This window comes from Barbus barbus (genome assembly GCF_936440315.1).
Source record: "Barbus barbus genome assembly, chromosome: 19".
Lineage (NCBI taxonomy): Eukaryota > Metazoa > Chordata > Actinopteri > Cypriniformes > Cyprinidae > Barbus > Barbus barbus.
The window spans coordinates 29,860,693-29,881,571 of NC_136747.1; the positions used below are offsets into that span (position 1 = coordinate 29,860,693).

General features: G+C 40.0%; 1 protein-coding gene and 1 long non-coding RNA gene across 3 annotated transcripts; both read right to left on the minus strand.

The window, feature by feature from the left end:
* Positions 1-8,280: 8,280 nt before the first annotated feature.
* On the minus strand, positions 8,281-12,220 carry LOC306885495 (polymeric immunoglobulin receptor-like). Of its 2 annotated transcripts, none has more exons than XM_079442067.1 (4): positions 12,129-12,220; positions 11,694-12,032; positions 11,279-11,335; positions 8,281-10,653 (listed from the first exon to the last, which is right to left on the minus strand). In XM_079442067.1, the coding sequence occupies exons 1-4, from the start codon at positions 12,187-12,189 to the stop codon at positions 10,487-10,489; spliced, it is 624 nt and encodes a 207-aa protein (XP_079298193.1). In that variant the 5' UTR covers positions 12,190-12,220; the 3' UTR covers positions 8,281-10,486. The 2 variants fall into 2 exon arrangements, with proteins under 2 accessions (XP_079298193.1, XP_079298194.1); XM_079442068.1 differs by having other exon boundaries at positions 8,283-10,653; positions 11,694-12,049.
* A 335-nt stretch (positions 12,221-12,555) lies between these two features.
* Positions 12,556-14,541, minus strand: LOC306885496. Its single transcript, XR_013785547.1, has 3 exons — positions 14,462-14,541; positions 14,074-14,124; positions 12,556-13,720 (listed from the first exon to the last, which is right to left on the minus strand). It is a non-coding gene; the product is annotated as an uncharacterized lncRNA (long non-coding RNA).
* Positions 14,542-20,879: the final 6,338 nt, after the last annotated feature.

The window sequence follows — 20,879 nt, forward strand, 5'->3', positions numbered from 1 at the left end:
ACACACAAAGGGATGGTGCTTCCAGAGAGGGGAATTCTAATGTCAAGAGGGGTGTGGTTAACTTTCTCTAAACATACATTCAATGCAGACTGATCTCTCTAAAGATGAATATCATTTTGCATGATTTTCAGTGATACAATTTTGTGAATTAGGCTATGTATTTGCATATAATTAACTTTATATATTTAACTTTCACTTTTATTTCGAAAGACCCCAAAGAAGTGGTTAAAATAAAATAATAAATAAGTTAAACATGCAAATGTATTCAGTTCCATGAGGAAAGCTCACGCTTGCATAGCTTTGGCTTATTCTTTTCTTTGTTAATAAATGTACAATTGCGTTTTTTTAAAGCTGCTTATACACTAAAAGTGATACTTTTTGGTCCACCCAGTGAAACCATACACTCATATGCCTTGCAGCAAAACTCCACGTATAACCGGTCCTACTCGCCCCGCTCCGAGGCTTCTTGTTTTTCTTCTTCTTCTTCTTCAGTAAACCAATGCTGTTGGTCACCCTTTACGTTTGCTGCCTGTTTTAGAAATATTTAGCCAGTGAGAGCTATTAATAAATCATGTTGGATGCGATGAAACTGCCAGTAAACTCCACACCCTCAATCTTGAATGAATGACGAACAACTGAGGTTCAGCAGCTGAACAAAGTTTCAAGAGTGAATAAAGATCTTGTTGTTTGAATAACAGCATTTTCTTTACGCTAGAAACACTATGTCTATAAAGACTAATATTTCATATTAGTAGTCATAGCCCGTGCATACAGTAGCATTTCATCTTTTTAATCAAATGAGATTTTGGCCAAATGTATTTTACAACAGGAAAAACTGAGCACTCATATAGCTAACCTGCCGATGAAAACATGTGTTTGCTGGTCAAAAACCCCATACCTGCATTTGAGTTTGACACAAAGCGACTGAGTGATCCTCCTCACCTATATATTTATAAAAAAAAAAACATTCTTCTTTCAATTATGATTGCTGATACACTTTATTTATTAAGATTTAAGCATATTATATGGTCGCATGGTTCATGTTTATATGCAGGTATTTTCTTTATCTTAATCATATTCTATACTCTCCACATGTATAAATATAGTAAAACATAGTTTTAAGTAAGGTTTTTGTAACAAAAAAAAATACTGTGTGTATATAGAGATATATATATATATACAGAATCAGATCACTGTGAAATCTGTTACGGTATTGCTCCCAGGAATGCAAACGAGACAGGCAGGTATAGAAAACAATGATCTTTACTTGTTGAAACGTAAGGTGTAACATCAAACAATAGCAGACAAAATGGCAAGGGTGAACACAGGCTTAAATGCAAAACATAATCAAACGACAACAGGAACAGGTGAGGGGCTAATTAACTCATCAGGGAAACTGGGTCAACTGAAGACATAACTAAAACGTGACAGTTCGCCCCCTCCCGGAACGGTGCGTCCTCGCACCGAAAAAATGTAGACAACCAGAGGAGGGAGTGTGGGGGTTCAGGAGGCGGGCATGGAGTAGGAGGGAGCCGGGCAATGGTAAAGGGGAAAAAAGAAAAACAGTCCAAAAAATGAGTCCAAGGGGGAGTGGAGGGTGGGAGGAGCCAGGGAGGAGCCCGGAGCAGGAGAAGCCAGATGGCAGTCCAGAGGCCAGCCAGGATGGCGGCCCACGGCGGAGTCGATGGCGGGAGGAGCCATGGTGGTGATGGGACCACCGACACCAGGGGACCGACTGCCGGAGATGACGCCAGTGGAGAAGGAGCCCAGGATGGAGCCGAGCAGCCGCAGAGCCAGGGTGACACTGATGGGCCGGAGGGCCACGGCGGAGCCGGCGGCTCGGGCGAGTGAGGCGGAGGCGGGGATCCCGAGTGACGCGGTGGAGCCGGAGTGACAGAGGACAACGGTGGAGCCGGAGGGAGGGAGGAACCCGACGGAGCCAGAGGAATGGAGGGACGAAGCGGAGCTGGAGGAGTGGAATTCCGTGGAGTAGGCAGGTGGACGACTGACCAAGGCGGAGCCGGAGGGACGAGGGAGCCCGGCGGAGCTGGTGGAGTGAGGGGCCACGGTGGAGATGAGGGAGCCACGAGCCAAGGTGGAGCCGATGGATCGGAGGGCCGAGGTGGAGTCCGGGTCTCGCAGGCTGGAGGTGAAGACTGGGGATCCTCCAACCCCGAGGTGGCAGATTGCAGGGAGACCCGAAGCTCAACCGATCCACCAGGCATGGCGTGCTGAGGGTGAGCTGAGGGGTCTTCCAGATGTGGCTGAGGAGGGACTGATGGGCTGGCTGACTGGTATTGAGGAGGCGGGAGAGGGAGGCTGGGAGGGAACACGGGAGGATTTGAGCTGGACGGAACCAGCGGAGACACAGGAGATTCCAGGCTGGACGGAACCAGCGGAGACACAGGAGATACCGGGCTGGGTAATGCCTCCCCAAACCAGTCAATCAGATCCTCTTCAAAGATGCCCAACAGTTCCTCAAAAAGGTCTCCAGAAGCCAGTGGTTGCTCACCCTCTGTGGTAAATGTGTGGGCTGGGAATTTATCCATTCCCTCAATCTCCACTAAGACTCCCACGACGCACGATGTTGCCGGCTCACACACCTGGTCAGTCGCGTCGAGTTCGGTCTCCGGGGCGATGAGTGGCTCTGTCACTCTCCGTGGTGACGGCTCTCTCCGCGCGGCCGGCTCGGGCTCTGCGACTGCGGTGGGCTCTGGCGAAACCTCCGTGCAGCGAGATGGTGAGGGCTGACTGGGCTCTGGATCGGGAGTGGGGCTGGAGCTGTCCTCAGCAGGGTCACCGAAGATAAACCGATCATTATTCTCCAGCACCCACTCCACGCAAGCGGCGAAATTCTCCTTGGGACCGTTCGCTGGTAGGCGTGCCTTACACTGCTCGCTCAGGTTGGCGATGTAGAACACACAGAGCGAGCGGTCTTCAAAGTGTGTAAGGCGCGCCAGGTTGATGTAGTCCATGGTGTGTTCCACCAGCGAACGGTCCTTCTGCTCCAGGCAAAGGAGTAGGACGGCGGGATCCATACCGGAAGGGAGAGGAAAAAGAAACAAAAATGAGCAAAAAGTGTTTCGGTCTGCTATTCTGTTACGGTATTGCTCCCAGGAATGCGAACGAGACAGGCAGGTATAGAAAACAATGATCTTTACTTGTTGAAACGTAAGGTGTAACATCAAACAATAGCAGACAAAATGGCAAGGGTGAACACAGGCTTAAATGCAAAACATAATCAAACGACAACAGGAACAGGTGAGGGGCTAATTAACTCATCAGGGAAACTGGGTCAACTGAAGACATAACTAAAACGTGACAAAATCTTTATATTTTATAATGCAGAATGTAATATTCGGTAATATTCTGTGTATATACAGTGTGTGTGTGTGTGTGTGTGTGAGTGAGAGAGTGTATGAGAGTGTGTGTGTGTGTGTGTGTGTGTATGTGTGTGTGTGTGTGTCTGTGTGTGTGTGTGTGTGTCTGTGTGTGTGTGTGTGTGTGTGTGTGTGTGTGTGTGTGTGTGTGTATGTGTGTGTGTGTGTGTAAGTACACTGTAAAACCCAACAAGTTAGGGTGACTCAAACTGTTTGAGTAAACTGATTGCCTTAAAAACCCGACAAGTTAAGCTAACTCAAACCGTTTGATGAAACGTATTACCTTAAACCATTTAAGTTCTGTAAAACTAACAATTATGAGTACTCTGAACTTATTTCAGTTGAGTTCACTAAGTAATTAAGTGATTAATTAAGTGCTGATTGAGCATTAGTGATGAACACCTGCTGTTAACAACCAAAATCATCGACAGAAAGAGAAACACAAGAATCAGAATCAGAATGAGCTTTATTGGCCAAGTATGTTTACACATACAAGGAATTTGTTATAGTGACAGAAGCTCCACAGTGCAACAGAAAGACAGTAACAGGACAGGACACAGATAATAAAACAAAATAACAAGAAATAGCCAATAACCAATGTACAAAGCAGCAAAAAAATAAAAAATACACAATATATAATATATAATATAGGCGACTATGTATGTACAGGTCAAGTATGTGCAAATTAGAAATGAGAGAATAAAAATAAAGTAAGTGAGTGTGGTGAATGGATAATGAATTAGTTGTGTGTTCTACGTTTATTTATTGAGTGTTCATGAGATGTATTGACTGAGGGAAGAAACTGTTCCTGTGTCTGGTCGTTCTGGTGCTCAGAGCTCTGTAGCGTCGACCAGACGGTAACAGTTCAAAGAGGGAGTGTGCTGGATGTGAGGGATCCAGAGTGATTTTACCAGCCCTTTTTCTCACTCTGGATAAGTACAGTTCTTGGAGAGTGGGGAGGGTTGCACCAATGATTCGCTCAGCAGTCCGGACTACCCTCCGTAGTCTTCTGAGGTCAGATTTGGTAGCTGAGCTGATCCAGACAGTTATATATATTAAGTGCAGAGGATGGATTCAATGATGGCGGAGTAGAACTGTTTCAGTACGTCCTGTGGCAGGTTGAACTTCCTCAGCTGGCGAAGAAAGTACAACCTCTGCTGGGCCTTCCTGACAATGGAGTCAATGTGAATATCCCACTTCAGGTCCTGAGAGATGGTGGTGCCCAGGAATCTGAATGACTCCACTGCAGTCACGGTGCTGTTCATGATGGTGAGGGGGGGAGAGCAGGGGGGTTTCTCCTGAAGTCCACGATCATCTCCACAGTTTTGAGCGTGTTAAGCTCCAGGTTGTTGAGACTGAACCAGACAGCCAGCTCCTTAACCTCCTGTCTGTAAGCAGACTCGTCACCGTCCTGGATGAGGCCGATCAGTGTGGTGTCGTCTGCGAACTTCAGGAGCTTGACAGAGGGGTCTTTAGATGTGCAGTCGTTGGTGTAGAGGGAGAAGAGCAGTGGGGAGAGTACGCAGCCCTGAGGAGCTCCAGTGCTGATGGTTCGAGTGCTGGATGTGAATTTGCCAAGCTTTACTAACTGCTGTCTGTCTGTCAGGAAGCTGTTGATCCACTGGCAGACGGAGGTGGGGACGGAGAGCTGAGTTAGTTTATTTTGAAGGGTTTCCGGGATAATGGTGTTAAAAGCAGAGCTGAAGTCCACAAACAGGATCCTCACATAAGTCCCTGGTCTGTCCAGATGCTGCAGGATGAAGTGCAGTCCCATGTTGACTGCATCATCCACAGACCTGTTTGCTCTGTAGGCAAACTGCAGGGGGTCCAGTAAGGGTCCAGTGATGTCCTTCAGATGAGCCAAAACCAGTCTTTCAAATTATTTCATGGCTACAGACGTTAGGACCACAGGTCTGTAGTCATTAAGACCAGTGATTTTGTGTTTCTTTGGGACGGGGATGATGGTGGAGCGTTTGAAGCATGAGGGGACTTCACACAGCTCCAGTGATCTATTGAAGATCTGTGTGAAGATGGGAGCCAGCTGCTCAGCACAGATTTTTAGGCAGGCTGGTGACACACCATCTGGACCAGGTGCTTTCCTTCTTTTGTTCTTCCTGAAAACCTGGCACACATCGTCTTCGCTGATTTGAATTGTAGGTGTGGGGGAGAGAGGGGTTGCTGGATGTGTGAAAGGTTGTGTGGAGGGGTGTTCTGGGCGGGTGTGGGGTGATCGTTCAAAACGACAAAAGAACTCGTTTAAGTCGTCTGCCAGGTGTTGATTCTCCAGAGTGCTGGGGGGTGGTGTTTTGTAGCTGGTGATGTCCTTCAATCCTAACCACACTGAAGCCGGATCACTGGAAGAGAATTTGTTCCTGAGCTTGTCAGAATAATTCCTCTTTGCCACTCTGATCTCCTTTTCCAGTGTGTATTTGGCCTGTTTGTACAAGACTTTATCCCCCTTTCTATGAGCATCTTCTTTGGCCTGACGGAGCTGTCTGAGTTTGGCAGTGAACCATGGTTCACTGCCAAACAACAACTAACTGAAATAAAATACATTAAATCTCAAGATTTAAACAACCCCACAAACAGCATCACCAGCTCCACTTATTAATAACCAGACTGACTTTATTTCTGTCAGACATCTACAGAAGATCTTATTGAGAATTAACTAAGGTTTAGATGTTGATTTATTTTCATTTGAAGTAACCATGTTAGAGATCAGTGTCTGCTTTAGTTGGGCTCTTGACCCTTGAGTTTGTTTGTTTCTTCTTTTTCTCTGGCTGTTGTAAGCAAGTGTTCCTTGAGCATATTTGCTGCAACTCAAAAGCCCAGAAAAAATGATCAGTAATTGATTGTTACATGTTTATTGTGACAATCATCTATTAGTGAACTGATCTCATTGAGAATGAACATAGACTCAACATCCATTTAAGCAGAGATTAGACACAGTCTAATTTCTGCTTAAATGGATGTTGTATTGATTATAGTGAAAGAGATTCTAAGAGCCAGCGGTTCCGTGGCAGTCTGTTAATAAAAAGGACTTTCCAAACAGATGTCCACTTAAAAGTTTTAATCTATGGCATCAGCTCGACTCACACAGACATTAAGAATCAGCTTATGAACCTTAACAATGGTGACCATTTAAAAATAAAAATAAAATAATAATCATGTTGCAATGCATGCTGGGTACTAGCATAGGACAAAACTCATCAGTGGCTCCCAGCATGCATTGCTGCATGATTTTTATTTATTTTTTTAATGGTCACCATTGTTGAGGTTCACAAACTGATTCTTGATGTCTGTGTGAGTCTAGCTGCTGCCATAGATTACAACTTTTTTTTATGGACAAACTGTTTGGAAAGTATTTATATTAACTGCCTGTCACAGAACCACTGGCTCTTAGAATCATTTTCACTAAAATCAATGCAACGTCCATTTAATCAGAGATTAGACACACATTGAGTCTATGCTCACTCTAAATGAGATCAGTTCACTAACAAATAATTCCCATTACAAATATACAGCAACCAACTACTGATCATTTTCTCTGGGCTTTTGAGTTGTTACAAATGTGTTCGAGGAATTTTATTTTATTTTCATTTTATTTCAGTTGATTTCATCTAAGGCGATGGTGTTTCTCTTTTCTTCAGTGATTCTGTTTGTTAACAGCAGCTGTTCATCACTAATGCTCAATCAGCACTTAATTAATCACTTAATGACTTAACTGCAAGTTTTAACACTTACATGGTTTAAACCAAGGGGCATTTGTTTACTCAAACAGTTTGAGTTACCCTAACTTGTTGGGTTTTACAGTGTACAACTGTACTTTTCACAATGTTTTATTAATTTTTTCACTGCTGGCTTATTTTAGACCTTCATGAGATCAACATCCCTAGTCCTCCACAGTATCGGTAAGTAGGCAAGATGGTAACTTGCTAGTTATTAGTGTTATGGCATGTATTTTTCACAGGAGGATAGAATTGCTAAATAAATAAACATTTATCAATCAGTAGGCCTACTTTTTACTTTTAATACTTAAGTACATTAAAAATCAAGTACTTTTGTACTTATATCCAAATAAAATTGAAAAGGAGTATTTAATACTTTTAAAGAGCGATTGATTGTAAGACACAACGCTGCAAAAAAAAAAAAAAAAGAGCATGTAAAATTATTCAGATACAGTGCCAGTGAATACTTTTCATTCATTTGCACATTTCATTTTAATCGTGACAGCTATAATACATTGTTTAATTGTGCAGGGGCAATTTGTCACAGCCATCTGCTGAAATGCCTATAACAGCCACTCCTGCTGGGTTATACTTTGTTCTAGACTTTATTTCCCATCACCCTTTGCTCTGTCTATTATTTCTCTTAGTTTTCAGCTGTGTCAATAGTCTTATTAGTTCCTCTATATATACCATGTTCTGTTTGGCCTTGATTGTGTCAGTATTGTTCTCTGTTTTTGAGGGTTCCTTTTGTGGATCACATTTTGCATGTTTTTCTGCTTTTGCCCCGATGTGGATTACTGTTTTTGGACTGCAATTCTAGTTTGAGACCATTTCGGGACAGATTTTGCTCCTTTGTCTTGAATTTGTGGGGCGTCTTTGTTTATTTTGGTGGCATTTTTGCCACAAGCCTTCATTAATCTCCAACCCATGCTGCACAATGAATCTCTTATTTACATCATGTCTACACTTCATTATAATTCACAAATGTGCATTGTGTTGCATGATCTCATTGCAGTCAGACAGGAAATCTTGAATGTTCATTGTGAAATAATGTGAAACCATTTTTTGTTTTTCTGAAACTGTGAGAACAGATCTGGCATCGTTTCATATATACAGACGAGGTTTAGCATTGCTAATGATCAGGTTTCCTGTCAGAAAATGCACAAACACGTGTGATTTCTTAGTTTTACTGCTCTTAATTTGATCAGAACTCTTAACAAACACATTTAACATTGAAGACATTTTATTTGAACAAGCTTTATGTGCCATAAAACTGATGGCATTTATATTTTCTCTTGAACTCCGCTTAAATGTACATATTAACCCTATTATGGATGTTTGAATATGACCTTTCATGCAGTGTGTAATGTAGTTGTAGTGAATGTAAACAGTCTGGAAAATTGTAAAGCTGCAAGTGCATCATAAAGTTATTGTCTCACAAAAGAAAGAGTCGACTCTGAACGGCTGAAACGAGTCGTTTGTTCACACATCACAAGTTACCACATTTGCATCATCGATCATTTTGACCCATACAATGTATTTTGGCTGTGCTCAGGGCCATAGCTAGAGGATTGGGGGCCCCTGAAAAAATATTGATTATGCCCCCCCCACACACACACATCATATACTGTACAATATACAAGCATGGAGGCCCACATATATCCATAGGTGTTTCTTACAATATAACAAAACAGTTAACAAATAAATGCATATAAAGGTTTTTTTACTGAACATCAGCACAAGAAAAATACACAAAAATAAAACAAATATTATAACAAATAAATAGCAACAGTAAAGCAACAAAAAATAATTTTGATCAGTAATGAACACTGAAATAACTATGAAAATTATGCAAATCATTCTTATTACATCAATTCTGTTGTAGATGTATATTGGTTTGCTTGATCTTTAAACTTTGATGACATTTCACGTCACTTCACCTAGGATGAACCGAAATCCCATTATCTGACGTTTTTGTTGGCAACGTCACTTACGTCACATGTCTTTGAAGTCCAGCTGTCTGCTTAGCTGGCTTTCAATTGATATGATTATTATTTTCAATTATTTATTCATTTATTTTAATGCCATTAAGCCATAACTTATGAAACACTATTTAAAGACGTCATGCACTTATTTAAGACAAATTAATAAAAAACTACCAAAAGACAAATAGGAATTATTAAATAAAAATAAAAACCTTTTTTTAAAGGACCAGCAAAATAATATTTTTTTCCCAGCAGCCTGTTATAATTCGTAAATCAAAAAGTAAAAATTCAGAAACAGATAATAATGCAATCTAATACTCATTGTCTTAATTTAGATAATACATGGTGCTGCATAATATATTAGGCTACTGAACAAAGCTAATAGCTACATTTGTTCTTGCAAGAGTCTGTAATGTTTGTCATAATGCGTCGTGACTCGTGACAGTTTTTTTCTGTTTGCTATACAAACCAACTCTATTTACAGTCATGTAAAAAAAAAAAAGACTGGGAATTTGACCACGCTATGCAGTCGCACCAGTAGCCTAAATAAAGTGTGATGGCGGAAGCAGTGGTCGATAGTTTACATGACAACATACTAACCTGTCTTAAAGAAGGTCTTGATAGACTGGGATAAAGCAATTCTCCTGGCCTCTCTCTCCTTCTTTTCATTCTGTTTCTGGTAACCTGATTTATATTTTCTTTTCCCCAACATTGTCAGTCAGCATACACATCGCTAACTTCATCTGACGTCTCAACTCTGATTGGTCGTCTTGTTCACGATCTGGGGTGGGACGTCTGAGAATACTTCGTATCAGACTAAACCATTTTTCGGGAGGGTAGAGGAGCAGATATTAGACAATTTCTTTAACCAAATTGCATGCTTTTTTGCGGTTTTAATAATATCTTGGTTATAAAATATTAGTATGTAGTATAATTCCTGGATTTGTGGGGCCCCTTAGGCGGTGGGGCCCCTAGAATTGTCACCACCTTTCACCCCACCAGCAACGGCCCTGCCTGTGCTACTTATGACTGGTTTTGTGCTCCAGGATCACATATCTGACCAATCAGACCAGTGTAGCCTCACACAAAGGGTTTGGGAAGATGAATCTTCAAACGAATCGTTTAAGAATCATGCACAAAAGAGTCAATGAAAGTGCATGCTTTTTGATCTTGCATGCATGCAAACCTATTGTTGAGGACTCTCAAAAACAAATTATGAACCTTTCAAATAGCATTAAAAAGGGCACTTTAATGCTCCTAGAGCTTTGCCACAACAGAAGTCTAAGTGAGATCTGAACCACATTGGTGAGCCAACATCAGTGGTAACATACAACAATGCTGATTATTGTGATAGAGTAAAGCACACCAATTCAGTGTCATTTAGGGTTTTTCTTTAATCAGTCAGACCAGCACGTTTGGCTGCGGCCCATCCTTTCTGCCAACCGTAACAGTGAATGATTCCTCCTGCAGCGACTGTAGCCAGAAAAAACACAAACACAGCCAGACCAACACCACTGTATATCAGCACACGCTCCGTCAGCATCACCCCGACTGTAGAGGCTACAGACAGACAGATAAACCAATTCAACTACAGAATAAACACAGATCATTCAGACACTAATTCTGATTGGTTGTGCTGCACTGATAAAAATGAATTTGTGGTGAAGTAAATACTACATAAAAGTAAATTCTATATTACTACTCAATTTAAGCTTAAAGAAATTAAAGTTTGAACTTATAAGTATATTTTACTTGGAATTGTTTATGTTTATTTTTGTTTATGTTTTATCCCGTTTTTCCCATCATGCACTGGGGCAGGAATTATTAAAAAGGTTACATTTTTGTATTTACACTGTTTTATGGTCTTACTGTTTTGTAACATCTTGAGTTCATTTTCTACTCAAAATGACCCATTACACATTGCAGTAAAATTGCACTAACATCTGTGAAGCACATTCTGTAATAATGTGACAAGTATGTTGCTCAGTAACTATGAACAGCAACACTTAGGGTTATAATTCACTTTGATCGATCCATGAAGAAGCTTTAACATCCATGTAATATTTCCATTTGACAAAGTTATTTAGATTATTAAAAATTGCATACCCTATAACAAATACATTAATGCACTTAATGAGTTCCTGAAATAAAATAAAATACAAGTAAGAATGATTTCTGGTCTCACCTGTGATCTCAACATCCTCTGGCAGTTCTGTGATGAAATTAACTTTGTCCTCTTTGTCTGAAAATATTTAAAATATATGATCACTCAAACACAAAGAGTTTCAATATTATTAGCAGCAAACTCCTCAGCAACACACGTGATTTGAGGAATCATTCACAGCATAAAAAGAACCTTTAACACCCACAGAATCTTTCCATTGCACAAAAGGTTCTTTAAGATGGTTCTATAGATGATTAAAGGTTCTTCACACTAAGAAAATAAAGCTTTATTAAGAACTGATCACTAAAAGATTCTTTGTGGAAACAAATTATTTTTATGAGTGTAGTACTAGTGATGATTGAGAAACAGTCAAATAATTCTCAGCGTTAAAAACATTATGAAGATTTGAGAGAAATTGAGAAGTCGGCATACTAACCCTCGATCTCTAGTCTGATGGGTTTTTCAAAGTGTATATCTGAATCGTAATTATATCCTGTTCCACAGAAATAAAGACCCGAATCTGACTCCGTAAGTCCAGTGATATCTAGCGAGACTGTGTTGCTCTCCCTATCTCCATGAACTCTCACACGATGGTTTTGAGGGTTTACAAAGAGCTCTGATGGCCAGCCCTTGGCAGATATCAGCAGTGTTAGTCGTCCAGATTCAGGATTCTGGTGATACCAGGCTATTTCAGATTTTTCCGCCATGCTGCAGTTCAGACTGATGCTTGCATTCAGCTGAAATCTTAACAGACTCACATCATGTTCTGAAACATCTGGAAAAAAACATAAACTGGTCCTTTGAAATCATTAAAATACAAATTATATTTAAGGATAAAACGGTTAATGACATGAAAGTAGAGTAAACTTACCGCTAGAAATGATCTGAATAATCCTGTATGATAAAACACAAAAGAGCATGACCTTCTCCATTGTCTCCGTCTGTAAAAGCACTGATCAAACTGCAGCTTTCCTTGCAGAGCAGAGACACTAAACCACGTGTTTCTACTTCCTTTCTTAACGCTGTGAAAATCAACAAGCTATATATCACAAACTGATTGAGGAAACTGAAGTACTATAAACTCGTATATATTAAGTTAAATTCACTGGTATTTTTAAGTGTTGTTTAGTCAATAATGTTTACTCCACTCAGGTTTACTTGAATTCAGGTAACAAATCTAACAAAGTATTAACAGCTATATATATATATATATATACACATACACATAGCTACTTAAATGATTTAAGTTCATCACACTCAAAGTAACTCATTGGTAGAAAGAAGACAGAACAGGAGATCATTCTTATGTATTTATTGAAATACAACATTTCCTACATGTTTTCAAGCATAAATGAGTGGGCTGTATAGTCAAACATATAACATTTAACAATATTTTCAGACTTTTCACCAAATAAGTAAAGACTGTACGAAACAAGGAAATGTTAAAGGAATAGTTCACCCAAAAATGAAAATCCTGTCATTAATTGCTCTTTTTTTTTTTCTCTCTTTTTAATTCTACTCTATTTTACTTTATATTTTGTTGTTTTTTTATACTTATGTAGCATTTTGGTCAGTGTAAGCTGAGTTTAAATGTGCTCTATGAATAAAATGGACTTATTTATTTACCCTCATGTTGGTCCAATCTCTTAAAACATTCAGTCTCACAGCCACAGCATTTCACCAACAGAGATAAGTTTCATCAGAAATAAATAACTAGTGAAATCACAAAAATGAACATGATAAAAGAGGCCATTTGTTTGATTTGTTTAATTAGAGATACGCACAGCATTGATGTTGTATCAGTTTTACAATAATAACTGATACATTGATCATAATAAATTAATTTGTTTCAGGATTGCTGATTAGTCACACAGAAATAATAAAGTTTTTACCATTATTTCACAAAAGAAAGACGACACACATATTAATTTGCTTCAGTTTATCTGTAGTGACAGACAGTATGTTTAGGTCTACATCACATTTGAAAAAAAAAACAAATTCGACCGTGACGTGATTTCTTAGTTTTACTGCTCTTTATTTGATCAGAACTCTTAACAACACATTTAACATTGAAGATATTTTATTTGAACAAGCTTTGTGCCATAAAACATTGATACATTCTCATGAACTCAGCTTATATGTATATTAATGCTCCTCTAGAGCTTTGCCACAGAAGTCTAAGTGAGATCTGGCCAACAGAACCACATCTGAACCCATTGGTGAGCCACCACGGTGTAACGTATAAATGCTTATTATTGTGATCGAGTGAAAAATAAAGCTTACAAATGTGTCCTTTAGGTGATTTTTGATCACTCAGACCAGCATGTTCGGCTGCAGTCCATCCTTTCTGCCAACCGTGATAGTAAATGTTTCTTCCTGCAATGATTATAGCCAGAAAAAACACAAACACAGCCAGACCAACACCACCGAATATCAGCACACGCTCCATCAGCGTCAGCCCGTCTACAGACAGACACAAAACATTCATAAACCAACAGAATAAAGTAACACTGATAGTTCAGACATTAATTCTGATTAGTTGTGCTGGGATTCAACTGTGATTAATTTGTGCTAAAATGACATCTGTGAAGCACATTCTGTAACAATGTGACAATAGTTACGTTGCTCAGTAACTATGAATGTTACACTCTTTAAAAAAAGTTTTTAAATGGATTTGGTGGTTCTATGAAGAACCTTTTCCATTGGACAAAAGGTTCTCTATAGTGGAAAAAGGTTCTTTAGATTATTAAAATTTGCATAACTTATGAGTTCCTGAAATAAATTGAGACACAAACAAGAATGATTTCTGCTCTCACCTGTGATCTCAACATTAGAATGAGCTTCGTCCTCACTGTCTGTCAGCTTTTCTGAAATTATTTTAAATATATGATCACTTTAGATATATGATCACTCCTCAACAACACACATGATTTCAGGAATCATTCATATCTGGAGCACAAACACTGCATAAAAAAATAGTGTTAGTCGTCCAGATTCAGGATTCTAGTGATACCAGGCTATATCAGATATCTCGGTGAAGCTGCAGTTCAGACTGATGCTTTCATTCAGCTGAAATCTTAACAGACATGTTCTGAAACATCTGGAAAACGTCATAAAATGATCCTTTGAAACGATTAAAACATTGATTATATTTAAGTATTAAAAAGGTCAATGATGTGAAATTGTAAAGGAGAATATATTTACCGCTAGACGTGATCTGAACGATCAAGTATGATAAAACACAAAAGAGCATGACCTTCTCCATTGTCTTCGTCTGTAAAAGCACTGATCAAACTGCAGGTTTCCTTGCAGTGCAAAGACATTAAACCACAACATGTTTCCACTTCCTCTCTTATGGAAAGCTTTCAGCTTCTACATAATCTGAAGTGCTTTATTTTCTTAAAGCTGTAGTTTATTAGGATTTGATGTGCAATGTCATAATTAAACATAATATAGAAATTAGGGCGATAGGGCAAAAAATATCATATCACCAGACATAACTCTCTACTTCACAAGGAGAAAGAATGCAAAGACTTTTAGGGACTTTTGTCACATTTTGCAAAACAAACCTTTCTGCCAGTGCAACTAAATTTTGTGAGCGTTAGCACTGATGCACCACGTTTTCCAAATCATAAGCTTTGCCATTTCTGGTGCACAAGAGAAACATTAAATTGCAAATAAATAAACAGTCCAATAATAGAGCGCATGCAGCTCAAGCAAACCACTGTTGCCAAGTCTCGCGAGAAAAATAAGCAACCGCAACTGCAAAAACAACCCCAATATTATTTGATTACTTATTATCTTCAGTATTATTTATTATTATTAATAAGCCTGCAGCATATTAAACTGAAAGCACTCTTTTATTTGAAAAGCAAAAACTGAAGTTATTTTAACTGCTTAGCAAACAGGAACAGGATTGCTCTGAAACCATGTTGATCTGGTGACACATTAATGACTGCTTACTGCACAATACTGTGAGATCCACTGAGAAATGTGTTCACTACTGTCCTTTTGCATCATTGATGAACTATTTTCCTGTTTTGAAAACCTTTCCTTTATTTTTCTGTATTGTTAAAAGCACTAATAAAAGTGACTTGACTTGACATTATTCGTTTCAGGGATTGTACAGGCTTTTGAGAGAGAAATTCAAGCATTTTTCAGTAACTTTCAAGCATTTCACACAATTATTTCCAGCACTAAAATGATCCCCTTTAATCCAAAATATACCTTGTGGTGAACAAAAGACACCAAATTATCACTATAACCAGTAGATGGCAGCAGAGGAGCACTTATTGGCTTATTAGGCATTAATTTCCACTTTTTTGTTTTATAATTTGAATGTATAAAATCACTATTATAAAATATTGAATCATCAAGAAATACACATTTTTTTAAAGTTTTGTTCTTTTTTGTGTGTGAAGTAAGAAAAGTCACAAAGTGCCTTGAAAAACATAACAGGCCTAATCCTGGTACATCAAGTCAAGTCTGCTTTATTGTCAATTCTTCCACATGTACAGTACATACATACAGAGAATTGAAATTGCGTTACCCTCAGACCCTTGGTGTAAACAGTTAACATTAAACACGTTCAAATACAGATAATACGGTTTAAACATATGTACATACAACTCTATAGCTATACAAGTAAGGACATTCTTCTGTAAAAATAAAGAAATAGATAAAGTGGCATAAGGCGCATGGCAGATAGGGCAAACTAGTTAAATAAAAACAAAACTGTGCAGATATATTTGTAGTGCAAAAAGAGCTTGTCAGTCTGAGGACATTGTAGAAAAATAAAAAAGATAGATAAAGTGACATAAGGCACATGGCAGAATAGATAGAGTGCAAACCAGTTAAATAAAACAAAAACTGTGCAGATATGTGTGTAGTGCAAAAGAGCTTGTCAGTCTGTTACATTGACAGGAGAACAGTCTTTTTATGAGACTATCCGAGGAGGTAGTTTGCAGTCAATGCTGGATGAGGTAGTGATCAGTCCAATGCTGCACAAGTGAGAGGTGCTGGTCACAGTTTGTAAGTAGGTGGGGGTGGCTGGTCCTGGGGGTGTGGGGAGCCGTGGGGGGGGGGGGGGTCTCATAGTGTCAGAGTTCAGTGTTGTATGGGGTAAGAAGAGGGGAGGGGACGGCAGGGACGGGAGGGGGGGCAGGGACGGGAGGGAGTTCAGCTTCCTGACAGCCTGATGTATGAAGCTGTCCTTCAGTCTGCTGGTCCTCGCCTGGAGACTCCGCAGTCTCCTCCCTGATGGCAGCAGACTGAAGAAGCTGTGTGTCGGGTGGGTGGGATCACCTGCAATGCGGAGGGCTTTGCGGGTGAGACGGGTGCTGTAAATGTCCTGGAGGGAGGGGAGAGAGACACCAATGATCTTCTCAGCTGCTCTCACTATTCGCTGAAGTGACTTGCGGCAGGATGCGTTGCAAGCGCCATACCACACAGTGATGCAGCTAGTTAGGATGCTCTCGATGGTGCCTCTGTAGAAGGTGCACATGATGGGGGCCGGGGCTCTGGCTCTTCTAAGTTTGTGGAGGAAGTAGAGACGCTGCTGTGCTTTCTTGGCCAGTGCTACAGTGTTGTTAGTCCAGGAGAGGTCCTCTGTGATGTGCACACCCAGGAACTTGGTGCTGCTCACTCTCTCCACAGTCGCACCGTTGATGGTCAGAGGGGCATGCTGAGTGTGTACTCTCCTGAAGTCAACAACAATCTCCTTCGTCTTCTTCACATTCAGAGAGAGATTGTTGTCACTGCACCACCCGGCCAGGCGGCTCACCTCGCTCCTGTAGTTTGTCTCATCTCTGTTGCTGATGAGACCCACCACAGTTGTGTCATCCGCAAACTTAATGAAGAGGTTGGAGTTGTGTGACGGTGTGCAGTCGTGGGTCAGCAGAGTGAAGAGGAGGGGGCTCAGCACACATCCTTGGGGGGCCCCAGTGTTCAGTGTGATGGTGCTGGATGTGTTATTGCCGAACCGTACTGCCTGAGGTCTCCCAGTCAGGAAGTCCAACAGCCATTTGCACAGAGAGGTATTGAGCCCCAGCTGGGCCAGTTTGTGTGTGAGCTGTTGAGGGATGATTGTGTTGAATCCTGAACTGAAGTCTATGAACAGCATCCTGACATATGAGTCTTTTTTGTCCAGATGTGTAAGGGCTGGGTGGAGGGCAGTGGCGATGGCATCATCGGTCGAGCGGTTGGACCTATATGCAAACTGGAAGGGGTCAAGTGGGGGAGGGGGGGACAGACTTGATGTGGTGCATGACTAGCCGTTCAAAGCACTTCATGAGAATAGGAGTGAGTGCTATTGGACGGTAGTCATTGAAACAGGATGGAGATGACTTCTTCGGGACTGGAATGATGGTGGTAGCTTTGAAGCATGTGGGGACAACGGCCTGATTTAGCGAGATGTTGAAGATGTCTGTGAAGACCTCAGTGAGTTCCACTGCACAGTCTCTCAGTACACGCCCAGGAATGTTGTCAGGACCCGGAGCTTTGCGTGCATTGATCCTGCTGAGGGACCTCCTCACGCTGTCCGGGGTTGGCCCTAGCTGTCTTCAGGCCCTCCTCATCTCCAGCTCTAAAGGCAGCGTTCCGAGCCTTCAGCAGTCTGTAGACTTCCCCAGTCATCCACGGCTTCTGGTTGGCCCGGACAGTGATGGACTTTGTGACTGTTACATCATCAATGCACTTGGTGATGTAGGCAGTGACAGTCTCTGAGTACTCTTGGAGGTCTGTAGTGTTGTTGTATGTGGCAGCCTGTTTAAACATATTCCAGTCAGTGGTGTCAAAGCAGTCTTGAAGTGCCTCTGACGACCCTTCCGGCCACACTTGTATCTGTTTGTGTATTGGTTTGATGACTTTGACGAGCGGTCTGTATGCAGGCATTAGCATGACAGTGATGTGGTCTGAGGCTCCGAGGTGGGGGAGGGGGAGGGCCTTGTAAGCTCCTCTCTGGGTGGTGTAAACAAAGTCCAGGGTATTTTTTCCCCTTGTTGATGTATTTTTGGGAACACACTCTTTAAGTCTGCGTGGTTGAAATCCCCAGCCAAGATGAGAAAAGCATCTGGGTGGGCTGTCTGCTGCTCACTGGTGTGCTGGTACAGTTAATTTAGCGCCTCACTCCTGATGTTGTTGTTGGAGCTGGGAGGGATGTATACAGCAACTAGCAGTATGGCTGAATATTCCCTCGGTAGATAGAACGGCCGGCACTTAATAATCATAAACTCCACCAGGGGTGAGCAGTGTTTGCAGACCACAACAGCGTCGCGGCACCATTCATCATTGATGTAAACACAGAGACCGCCGCCGCGGATCTTACCTCCCTCGACGAGAGCTCTGTCAGCTCGATAGAATAGAATAGAACATTTAGAATAGAGTAGAATATATAAATTTTCCATATTAAAAAAAAAAATAAAATAAATCTGTCTCCAGTTACTTAGTATCTTGCAGAACTTCACACGCTGGATGAAAAGCATCATTTAAAATATGAAGACCTTTTAGAATCCTCCATTATTTATAATGCATTATTATTGTCCCAAATATATTATAAATTTTACATCCTAGTTTGTAAGACTGTACATTTTAATTGGCTAAAAGTGTTAAAAGTGCAAGTTAGATGCCAGGCCTATTAGTTGTTCTTTTAAAGGGATCCCCGGGTATTAAGACATGTATAGCTTAATATAATGCAAATGATGTCTCTTATTTAAATATGTAGTAGAAAACACATGAAAATGTATGTTATTTTAAAAAATCAACAGTTTTTGGACAATGGGGGGGGGCGCCATTATTTTATGTGCACAGTACATTCTGCGTCGATGACGTCAAATGGTTGTACTCGGTGAGATACTGGTGCTTATTTCTATAGTCTTTGGCTTTTTACCGCAACACAACTCAGAAAATAAAATACTGATATGATGCCACATTGTGTGGCTTTTGGTTGGCATTTTCAGTCGAAGGGCAACAAGAGAAGCAATGTAAGACTGCTTTCCTAGCGATAATAGGAGGAAAGAATGGGAAGATGCCTGTGGACGAATAAAACTTCATTAAAACCCACTTTTTTTCTCTCTCTCCACTTTAGAGACACTTAATTCAAAGGCTACACAAGATTATTTTTCTTACCCCATTGGCAGATATTTTTGCTTGTTTTAAGCTAAATTTTGATATTTTTTTAGTAAACGACTTAATATCTTCAATCATTTTACTTGTACAGTAAATGCATCTTGATTAAATTTTTTCTAGATATTTGTACTTGAAAACAAGACAAAAATACTAGGGAGGAGGATCATTTTCAGCAGCGCAGATCAGTTCACTCAATATATTGTTCTGTTCTGTTCAAAATACACAGTAAAATAATCTATTAAAGAATAGTTAGTTATATTCACTACTGGACAATAATAAATAAATGATAGATACACATAATAAAGATCACGATTGCTGCACGATTCTAAAAACTAAATATTAGACAACCAACCAGAATAATATATACTTGAGGTTCTGATAAAATGTTCTTTTTAATGTTATAAATGAGTCTATCTATAAATGTCCAACATGATGAGTCTATTAAAATATTGAATGATTGAAATGAATTCTCTATGTAAAAAATCATGAATGAAGACTTGTTTCTTCCTGAGTTTTTGAAGAATCTCATCAATTAGGCCATTTGAACAGTATCTTGTCGCCACCTTCTGGCAGAACAGTGTAAAAGATACAGTCTTTATTTGATGTGCATTAGTTTTTACTCATTTTGATCACAGCTGCCATAACACACGTGTTTATATCCAGATTATACAATTCTAGCCCAGTACTTTTATTATTATTTGATGTTTGCATCTCAGAAATAGCAATAGTTGAAAACTCTGTTTGTGAAGCTGTTTCAGCAGATCTCTGCTCTCTCTGCTTCAGCAGCAGCATGCATCAATAATAGATTTATGACAATAATAATAATAGATGAATACCAAATAGAATATGTAATAACAAGTGTAGAATAATATAGCCTAGAATACACAATAATAATAATAAAAAAAGGTATATCAAACAATAATCGATTGAAAATATCATTAAACTGATAGAAAATCAACGGAGGTCTATGCAATGTGTGTGTGTGTGTGTGTGTGTATGTTTATGTGGTTTATGAGGACACAAATGTGTATAATGACATGGGTATGACAGAGGTATTACAATATGAAGGTGGTTTATGAGGACACTGCCTATGTCCCGTAATTCAAAAGGCTTAAAAAACATACTAAATGGTGTTTTTTTGAAAATCTAAAAATGCACAAAGTCTCCTGTGAGGGCTAAGTTTAGGTGTAGGGTTGGTGTAGGTCAATAGCACACACAGTTTGTTCAGTATAAAAACCATTACGCCTATGGAGAGTCCCCATAAACCACAAAAACCAACGTGTGTGTGTGTGTGTGTGTGTGTGTGTGTGTGTGTGTAATAGAAGTATATTCAACACCAGCATCTTTCTTTATGTGAATGTGTCTGAAAATGATGGCAGAGAGAGAGAGTGGTTTAAATATGATGAGGGTCATTCTGGCCTGTAATAAATACAAATACTCACAATGACAAGATCAATCTAAAGCTGATAAACCTACTCTTCGTGTGAGTTGTGAAATT